Here is an 11021-nt window from a genome sequence, read left to right on the forward strand (position 1 = left end):
CACCAATAGTACAGTATTTTTTTTTTTTTTTTTTTTTGTCTCACCAATAGTACAGTTGTTTTTTTAACCCCATTAATATCATCTTTCATATAAAATATTCCGACAGAAACAGCCCAGTAACAAAATCATCATTCTATGTCTAACAAAGATTTAGTGTTCTAATCCCTCATCGTTATTATTTAAAAAGATAAAGAGAAAGAAAGAAATCCATCTTAGTGGTATTTCTTTAAACTGGGTAACACATTTGAGGTCGTGGATCGACAATTTTACCCAAAATATACTGCTAAACAAGGGCTGGCAGGAACTTATTAGCGAGTGAGTACAAACTTTTTCATATGGACTGAAGAAATTGTAATGGTGTTCAAAATATTAATTATTTTTCTCAAAAAAAAAAAAAAAAAAATTCTCATTCTTTATAGCAATCTCGTTATTTATTATACATGCATTTAATGCCTGTGGAATACGGTGGGGGGACAATACATGAAAGCAATTTGAAGGAAATGGATGTGTTTGTTTGCTGAGTGTCTGGTACAAATTGCTTTCGATATTTTTGCTGCATTAAAATTGTTGTCGCTGCTCCAAATCCATAACCATCACTCTAATATCCTAATATATATATATACACACACACACTATCAGCGTCTCCATCAACAAATTAACGTTGCTAATCTGCATCAAAAGGGAGCCGAGGGTGGTCCACCATTGTCGTGGTAAGGAGAACTTGGTTGAAATTGGTCTGTGAGGTTGCATCCATTAGAGAGACATACAACTTGTGCCACTCGCAGCACAAATTAATATATTGTTTCGATTCTTGCATACTAGTCACAGCTGGTGCTTTCAACCCCAGAAAAGGTAACCATGGTAGGCTAGGCATTTTGCAAACGAAAGGGCTTTTTTTTTTTTTTTTTTTTTTTGGGAGGTAAATGAGTATTTATATTTATTGGCACTATATTGCAAGTATACATACATACTAATATTTATATGTTATATGTACGTAGAGAATAAAAATAATATGGATCAAAAGCGCATGAGCAGTAGAGTAATGTAGAGTAAACTCAATCCAAAATTTTTTTGTATGATTGATATTTTTTGCTGCTTCTTATCACATCTCCATTTTCAGATTGCTTGCTTCAATTGGACCTGCAAAATTTATTTGGATGCAACTTTTATAAATCAAAAGCTAGCATAGAAAGTAGTGGAAAATATAGAAGATATATATAAATTACAAGTAGTACTTGAGAAAATACATTACCAAAACAATTAAAAAGCATCATCATCATCATTTTTTGATTGTTTGACTGTGTGAATGGTAGACTTGTCTCTCTCTAAAAATTGGGGACCCCATTAAATTTTTGAGCAGGACTTTACACAATGAATTGGCACCATTTATTCATAAAGATACCCATTATGTTAGTTCACAAAGAGTCAAAATCCACCACTCCTTTCAATTCCAATGACTTTTTATTTTTTATTTTTTTATTTTATCAAACAGTTGTTGGGATATTATGGTCATTGAAAAATATCTGTGGTTTTTTTATCATTCCCGGAAGATTGAAAAAAAAAAAAAAAAGAAAAAAAAAAACAACCATGGGGTCTATTTTAGAGTTAAGAAGCAATATATATAAGCTTGGTTAGGAAAATTTGACATGACAGTTTACAGTATATGTATATATATACATATATATGTACCTGCAAATGGTTGGGATGGAAAAGGTGTTGATCTTCCTTGATGAAATTCCACATTGAAAAGGTTTTGTAATTCTGTATCCCAAGTTGCAGGAGGCTGTAGTTGCTGTACAAGGTAAATGAATAAGATCAAATTAATGTCAATATATAGATTTAAAAAAAAAGAAAAAATAATAAAATTTAGAGTAATTGCTTGATGAACAAATATGTAAGACTAAGAAGAAATTACAGTGAAGCAGGATGTGTCAAGAAATAATTCAGGAATCGAAACCGGGGCACTAATGGTTCTTCGGAGCCCCAAATCCGGAGAGTTGTTATTTGCCCCAACTTCCATTCCACAGCACGAGACTAGTTGTTGTGAAGGATTGAACTGAAGGTAGGCTGAATTGGTCATTTCTGATGACATCCCTATTGGCTGAAAACCAGCCGAGCAAGCAGGAAACATCTGTTGTTTCAAATAATTTTCAAGCAAAATGAGAATCAGTGATTGAGTTTTGAACAATGACAAAATGGAATTAAAAGAAATTTCTTCTTCTTTTTTTTAATGATAAGTAATTGATTAAATTGTATGCATGCTTTAATGCCACTTTCATTGGCTGAATTTTTCTTAATTACCTCTTTTGCAAACAAGTCATCATTGTTGAAATCAAGTCTGGGATTCACAGCAGCTAGTTTCATGGACAAGAACTGTTTTAAGGTAATTAAAGAAGATATATCATATTTAAAAACATAGGAATAAACGAATATTTAATGTTCGAAGAATTACAATTATATGATAGAATCAAACATTTTGTAATATTACCTCTACTTGTCGTTGAAGAGATTGAACGTAATTGATAATTTCATCGAGCATTCCAGCTTTGCTAGTGATCTTGTTGCATCCTGGTACTAAATCTTGCAGATATTTCATTCTCTCACTGATTTTTTCCCTCCTCACCTACATGATCATCAAAATCCCCACAACATCAGATGAATATTACCAAAATGTATATTAATTTTCATAATATTAAACTATGAGGATCAAATATTTACTCACTCTTTCAGCTAAACTATGGCTATCAGTAGCTTGGCCTCGACGAGCTCGGACGTGAATATAATCAGGCTTTTGAACCTCAGAATTAGCCTTTGAATTTTCTTTTGAAGTATCAGCAGAAGATTCCCTGTTGTTGCTATTATTGTTCTTTGTACTATTTTGCTCTGTTATCTTTGACTCACCCTCCTCAGCATTTCCTTTGATCCTCTTCTCTTTTGTATCATCCTCTACACCAACCTAGAAAATGTAAAACAATTATATATTATTTGCTCTTATGACCCTTTGCTCTTCTTAAACTAGAATTTGAAATTGAATTTCGTAACACCATAATTACTCTTTAATTCAAAAAGGATCATCTTCGACAATTGGATACATCTAGCGCATGAATATTATAATAATATTCATGTCAAGGCTAAAACAGAATCAAATAAAACATTGAAAACAGAGTAAACATAGATCCAGCGTTTTTTCACACTTGGTATTCGTATGTTTGGTTTACTAGTAAATCTTTGGTTCGACTGATTTATTTAGAATATATTATAATCCTTGATTATTAAATTAAAAAAATAAAAAATAAAAAATAAAAACAAAAAACACCGACAATACCTTGGTGTTGGGGATCTTATCGGCCTTCCTTTTCTTGAAGCTATCCTTGCCAGCGGCGGAGCTCAGTTTCTCGTGAAGAACGGCTTCTTTGGCTTTGATATCGGTTGTGTTGGCTGCAGGCACTGCAGGTGGACAACTAGCTGTTCTAGAGATGGCACTATTATTCATTTGGAACCCATGATTACCATTCACCAACGACCCACAACCCAAATTCGGCATCTCAGTACATTTGCCCAATTCGGGCCACCCATTTTCCAAACCCGGGTCGGGTTTCACAGACCGAGTTGTCACCGTCTGACCATCTAGCATAGATTCGCAGCCAAGCACCAAGCCTTGAAAACCACCTTGAACATCAGCTGCTTGATGAGTTGCCGAAGAAAATACCTCACTAATAAGCTCGCTTCCACTGAAATAGCTCTGCTGGTTCTGATTCAGATTCTGATTCTGTTGCTGATGAATCTGATCATGCTGCCACTTCATGCGATCTCTCTGTCTTTCCAGCACCGTCATGTCCGTACAATTCCCGGCGAAATTCCCCGGCGCTGAGTTGTTGTTCATACAGTGTAACATCTCCGGCAACAACGCTCTGTTCATCACCACCAATTTTACCCAAAATAATAATAATAAGAGAATAGATACAAACACACTACCCGAGATAGCCTGCTGCTAAATCACGCAGAGTAGGTGGTTTAATTAAGGTCCCAAAAAAGGGAAAAAAAATTACCCAAAAAAAAAAAAAAAGAGGAAAGAAAAGGTGGTGGCACTGTTAAAGATTAGGCAGCTTTGCAAATAGTAGTGTTTCTCATGCTCCACACGTTGAATTGTGTTTCAGGTACTCTGCTTTTTGCTAACGTATGCATTCACACACACACTCTGTTTGCTAAAATGCACAAGTGGGTGATGCAGTTTGTTGAAAGAGAGAGAATTTGGAAAGGGAAAGAGAAAGAACGAGTGAAAGAGATATAAGGGAGCGTAAAGGGGATTGGAGAAGAGTGGGGTATATATATAGAGTGAGCCAAGAAAAAAAAGAAAGGAAGGGGATTGGCCGGAATCTGATTAAGGAAGTAGCCGGAATTATTAGGAGAGAGAAAGAGGATAGAGGAGAGAAGTAGTAGAGAGAAGCCCAAGTGTCTGGGGCAGAGAGCCCATCGAATGTATCCCATAACCAGTCGCCGTGGGTAGTGGGCCCCTTTTGACATGACCGCCACGTGGTCTTGTCTAACCAAACCCTGTAAAATCTTAGACCACCACCAACGACTTATTTTATTTTATTTTTTGCTTTAGGATTGTGTTTTACGTAATATTACACCACCCCATAATTTCCATGCACGTAATCCCAACCATAATTATACCTTAAACAGCTTTTATCCTACTTTATAACACTATTTGATTTCGTCACTTTTGTTAATTATTCTCAACAAATATTTTATTATTATGCTAGATCAATATATCATAAAGTTGATGTACTATCAATTAATCAATTATTAGATGGATTTGATTTTTTTTATTTTTTTAAAGAAAGTAGGTTGACATCGAATTGATTTTTTCCACACCAAACAATTTGAACAGTAAAAAGGGGTCAAAGTTTCACAAACACATAAACTACCAGATTCATGTACATCTGTGACTTCTGATTTACTCCCAAGGTGGAAGTTGGTTGTTAGATTTTTGCTCTTTTTTTTTTTTTTTTTTTTTGGGTTAATTTATTATTATATTATTTGTTTGTAAGCATTAATTATTTGGGTTTTTGGACCCCGTGAGGAATGCCCCGAAACCAGGCATAGGATTACGTATATACCCACATGGCCAGTCGCACGTGGCAGTCACCCTTGCCTTAGATCTGACATGTCAGATTGGTGACGTGGAAGATGACGTGGTGAAACGGGGTGTTTGCCCTGGTTTTCGATTGGTATTAAGTACTGGGAAGTTGTAAGAGATTTCAGAAACGCCACCAGACAAATCCTACGGTGGAAATCCTCATCCACTCGTGCATAGAGCGCGTGATATGAACGGAGATTTTCTACTGATAGTTTATAGGCTGTTGTATCTCAGAAGCGTGAGGATGCAGATAATTGATTACACGCTTTAGATGGGGAATCTGCGGGTATTAGGGACGTGTCAGAGCCTTCTAAAAATAGTAAGACACTTATATAACTCCCTTATGTGTATCTGTCTTTAATAGAATGCTAATGTAACTAACTTTCTACTTAAACCGCTAAACATCATCTCCTATAATAAAATATATGATTATATAAAAATAGAAAATTCATCTTCGTTTTTCTTTACTTTATTTTATTTTATTTTATTTATTGAAAAAAATGAAAAAGCTAGCCAAATCCATCCGAAGCTTCAATTGCAATTGATTTCTCAACTAATCTTTGTTCTTTAAGTCAAAGATAGACTAATTTGGATAGTTTATTCGTTAAGTCTTTTGTTGTTACTAGGTTTCAAAGTTACAAAAATTTTAACTTCCCGTTTTGTCCTGCTTGTGTTGAATTTTAATAGTATAAGCAAATAAAGTAAGTCTTTTTTTATTTATTTTGGGAAACAAAGAAAGAGATTGATGGATTAAGAAAAAGAAAATAAAAATAAAAATCTCTTTCCTATAAAATAAACCCACTTAAAAAGGCGACAACTAGACCTCGGAGGCTACTAATTAAAGTGACAAAACATTTTAGTAGCTAGTGAAATGGAATTGAAAGATTGAAACAACACACAATCTAGTTGTTTGTCTATAAGATTATAAAACATCATTTGCCTTTTCAGTTTAATATTGAACACAACAAATAGAAAAGAATAGCCTGATCATGCTATCTAGCTAGCATTTGCTTAAAACGTTGACATCCCCAGAAATATTGGAATTAAATCTTTGGTGGTAAAACTATAGAGGTAAAGTGGCTTATATAATAATGCATGCTCGAGTGAGAAGTTGCACCTCAGAATAGCTATTTATGTTTCTATAGAGGCATTTTTATGGGGTCCAAATCTTGGTTTTGCTTTCAAAATTTAAGCAGCCATTTGAAGATTGAAGCAAAGCTAGGTGGGGGTACCTGATATAATTTGGATTGGTGGGAACAAGTCCAGAGAGGATGAAGGCTACTTCCATTATCATCCAGTGGGACCCCCGTTTCTATCCCCACTATACCCTCTTTCTACTTTATAACACATACTCTCTCTCTCTCTCTCTCTCTCTATACTAGTTGCATGCACATATACTTGACCTTAGACAACCGCTAAAGGCAACTGGGTCCTGCCTTTCTCTATCTAATTTCTTCTATCACTTTCTATGTGGTCTTCATCACTAGAGAAAATTGTTTATGTGTGTTTTATTTTTTTCTTTCTTTTTTTATTTTTTTTTTATTTTTATTTTTTTGGCCCCAAACCCCTTGTACATGCTTTCATCTTTGTTTTGGGTTTGATTATAGTTTCAATTATAGAGTAGCTAGTATATTTATTTTCAAAACCATGTTTAAGTTTGGAAATTGATTAATTAAATTAAGCATGAAGGCTAAGTACTTAAGGGTACGAAAAAGTGCAAAATCTTTGGGAATCCAAAAACATAATATTTTATGCAAACAAAGACGATGGAATAGTAGATGGATCACTTTCTCAAAATAGCAAAACTAGGTACCCAGTCTTCAGACCTTGATGACAATAGAATGAGACATCGAGCAAGTAGCTACAACTATTTTGTTGCTGATATGCATATTGTGCCACGGTGGTCCTATTAAATTCCATGGTGAGCCTTGCTCTCCCTCGTGGCCGATCGAATAAGATGTCTCAGCTCTTGCATATATTATAATAATAACAACAAATAAGCTATTAGCATTTCCCAAATGATCATAGAGGACAATAATTGCTAAAACGGGACATACTGCATGAAATTTTATTCGATCGATATTGGACAGTCCATGTAACCTAATTGAAGTTGATTACATGTATTCTGAGGTAAAAATACCTATAAATTATAGGTAATTGGACATATGTCATGTAATATATATATATATATATATATATATATAAGATGTTTGATGTCGTTTAGAAGAATATTATTGTAAAATTTTACTGATACTATATATAAAATTTTCATAATATTCAAAACATATTGTGCTCTGAAAATATGGTAAATTTTAAATTATTAAATGAAGTTGCAAGTTTAATATCTCAGCAAGTTATAAAACAGAACATATATATAGATGGCAATTGGTGATTGGTGTGTCTTATAAGTAAGTATTGCACTAGCTATATATGCATCCTAAAATATGTCCTTGAGTCCCAAAAAAAAAAAAAAGGATCAAGAAGCTTGGTAGCTCAAAGTGTCGTTGAAATTGTAAAATTATCCATGGAAGTTGCTTGCTCTTATCTTATCTTTAAAAGACAGATGAGAGTGAATAAAATAAAAATAATAGAGGTGAGAGAGATGGGTGAGGGAGAGGAGGCAATGAAATATAGCAGCAGATCCGATGTATAGGGAATCCTAGTTCTTGCAGGCCCTCTAATATATATTATTATATATATTTATATATTTATTAATAGTGAAAGAGAAAGAGAAAGCAAAGAAGGTGAAGTTAGATTTGTTTGGAAACTTTGTTGTGACTATGCCTTCATTCCGCCACTTGCAACTATCATTTGTAATTAACCACATACAAACGAATACTATGGGCTTCCTTCTCTCTTTAATGCATTCCATTGCACCCACTATCTTCCCCGGAGATCAATCAATTGATCACCACTTCCTTTATTTATTTTATATTTTATCCATATGGACATGCTTTCAATGAACAATTTATATCAAACACGTTATGTGCAAATTCGCCTATTTCTCTATGCACGCGGTGATATAAGAGCCAAATCAATCACAAGGCAACTCGTGTCATTTGATAAAACATGTGTACGACGTTTTGATATCCTAATTAACAACAAGTTCAATGCTTTTCGTGTTTATACGATTTTGTTCAATGCTTTTCGTGTTTATACGATTTTTTACATTGTCCTTTAGTAATTGTTTTTCCGTACTTTTACACTAGTGTGGTATTTTTTAAGATCATGTACAATGAGGGGTGAATAATGTTGGTGGAGGTTAAAAATTAAAAAAAGGAAAAAACAAATACAAATGCGACAAATGTGTGTATATATATCCCAACTTTTCTTGAAAATGAAATCTATGATAGGAGTGTCAATTTGTCATGCTTAAAATGTGAATCCCGTCGTCGCTTATAGTGGTACATAGAACGTGTATTCAACTAGGTATGGTACATATTCACCCCACAAAACAAAAACAAAAAAAAAAAAAAAAAAAAAAAACTAGGTATGGTACATATGTTATGTTATATATTCAACAAGTAAGATATTGGTGGCGGTATATCTGTCTTTTGTGTTTTTTTTGTTTATTTTTTTAATTTTTTTGCTATGCCCCCAGGCACCCCCTTTTCCTAGTAGACTTAATCCTGCACAGTAAGCTTAAGTGGTGGTGTTCATACCAATTGAGAGTTACCGTACAAACAGAGCTACCACACTCGTCTAACGGTATATCTGTCTTGAATGCTTTGAATTAATCAAGCTATATATGATGCAGGATACAGTACACAAAGCTAGCTAGCTAGCTAGCTAGGTCAATTCCTAACGAGTTGAGCATAAAAGTGTTTGAAAACTGTAGTGCATCCAACAAAAAGCCACATCCAATATAGCCTTTTTCCTTTTTACCATTTCCAACCCAAAAAAAAAAAAATGTATGATAATACAGAAGCCAGAATCACGAGAAAAGAACACAAGCACCTGAGAGCCAGTCAACTTGACGATAGGAAAATAAGAAAGCATCTATCTATTTATGCATTTATATAATGCTTTCATGAATTTAGATTTTTTCAAGTTCCAAGCACCTGACGTTTGATGCCACTTTGCATAGAAAAATGCTACCTCTAATGTTTTGCTAACAGTACTTGTACCAAAATAAAGGGTTTTGACCATTATAATTTTGACCTTAAATATGTACATTCAACAGTACTGCATAAGTTGTAACTTTAACTATATACCATCTATAACTTGAGTGCTTGTACTTCTTTATATGAATTGATTGGCTAATTATAAAATGAAATTTTATCAAATGCATACAGTTCGTTCACATGGAATACACTCTCCAGTATGTATACTTGGTTATCAGATAGATTTGTATGTATGTTTTATGGATGGCTAAGAATTTTCTATCCCTTTTTTTTTTTTTAATTCCCCTATCATGTTATATAATCTTAATTCATTTCAAAATTCATTTTCTTACTTGATTTATTCTATTTTTTTAATATTTTTAAATGAAGTAGCATCGTATCATTAGTGGCTAAAGATAAAAACATAAAACAAAAAACAAAAGCAAAAGATTTGTACTCTCTATTAGTAACATGTACCAAATACAAGAAATATGAGGTGGCTACGTTTCGATATATCAAATATTAACAAAGATACCATAATTAAAATAGTTTAAATTCGAAATATAATTGGGTTAATAACAAAATTTTGTACTTGGCATGTAATAGTTTCCCAATGCATCAAAATCCATATATACATACTTAATGAGTTTTATAATATATTATTATTTATTAATTTTTGAAAATGTGTCTATATATTATATTTGTGATGGCCAAAAAGATACGTCTCTCTTTGAATCCCTTGATGTACAGACTTACCGGATATATATTCTATATTCCCCTAACTACAACAGTTAAGCTATTTTGTCGATATAGTAGGTATGAAATTTGTGCATTGGTGTTCTTTTATTATTATATATAGTCCCTCAAGATTGGGGATTGATCTTATCTCTTTGGAGAATCACATTAAAAAAATAATAATAATAATGTCTAACTAGTCTACTAGTCAAGACGTAGTCAAGACGTGTATGTTATTTGAACTTCAATAATATTAACTTTGCTGATACCATATTAAATTATTATTATTTTGAAAAAATTTAAATTATTAAAAAATAGATTATTGTTTCTTTTATATATTTTTTATCAAATAGGTTGCCATATATGCAAAACATGTGTAAAATTGATTAAATGCATGAAAAGAGAGCATAAAATTTATAAAAATATAAGGAAAATGAAAATTTTATTTACAATATAACTGCTTGAAGGAAAGATACTGTAGATATTGAGCGTAGGAGTGCCCTAGGATGAATTATTATATATAGGGAAAATGATTCTCTAATTATTTGTAATGATTTAGATTCCTATTTGAAAGCATTTGCTGTTGAGGGCGAGGCATAAAGTAGGTTTCACAACCCTTAACATTGAGTTTGGCCCAAAAAAACCACAGCTCGCACCCAAGACATGTCATGTTTTTCTGATGCCACACCATTTCGCAAGAGCAACAGAAAAGCTTATTACCATAATCAAAGCAACAGAAAGCTGCTTATCATTTTGTTTTCTTAACAAAATATTTCTAGGTTTTATATGACCCCCACCTAAAAGGCATTTTAACTAAGTGGGGTAAAGAGTACCCAAAAAAAAACAGAAAAAAGAAGGCGCACACACACACACACACACACACACACAAACCATATGTCGGTGCTTTTATCATTTATTTCTTTTGGGTTTGGAACGTCAATTGGTAACCTTACAAAAGCTTTAACTTGGACTTATTTTTAAACTTATTAACGCGCTTTTTTTTCCCTGTAAAATTGATACGTTGATTTTTTGAATATTAA

General features: G+C 33.1%; 1 protein-coding gene across 1 annotated transcript; it reads right to left on the reverse strand.

The window, feature by feature from the left end:
• Window positions 1–389: 389 nt before the first annotated feature.
• Window positions 390–4432, reverse strand: LOC107403364 (basic helix-loop-helix protein 79). Its single transcript, XM_016010242.4, has 7 exons — window positions 3326–4432; window positions 2723–2956; window positions 2489–2623; window positions 2302–2373; window positions 1916–2131; window positions 1690–1792; window positions 390–1140 (listed from the first exon to the last, which is right to left on the reverse strand). The coding sequence occupies exons 1-7, from the start codon at window positions 3917–3919 to the stop codon at window positions 1103–1105; spliced, it is 1392 nt and encodes a 463-aa protein (XP_015865728.2). The 5' UTR covers window positions 3920–4432; the 3' UTR covers window positions 390–1102.
• Window positions 4433–11021: the final 6589 nt, after the last annotated feature.

This window comes from Ziziphus jujuba, chromosome 9 (genome assembly GCF_031755915.1).
Source record: "Ziziphus jujuba cultivar Dongzao chromosome 9, ASM3175591v1".
Lineage (NCBI taxonomy): Eukaryota > Viridiplantae > Streptophyta > Magnoliopsida > Rosales > Rhamnaceae > Ziziphus > Ziziphus jujuba.

Coding starts and splice junctions, on each gene's coding strand:
- LOC107403364 (XM_016010242.4), bottom strand. CDS start 3,919: ATGAACAGAGCGTTGTTGCCGGAGATGTTACACTGTATGAACAACAAC. Junction 2,624..2,722: donor GCCATAGTTTAGCTGAAAGA/GTGAGTAAATAT, acceptor ATGATCATGTAG/GTGAGGAGGGAAAAAATCAG. Junction 1,141..1,689: donor TCCATCCCAACCATTTGCAG/GTACATATATAT, acceptor TAAATTTTGCAG/GTCCAATTGAAGCAAGCAAT.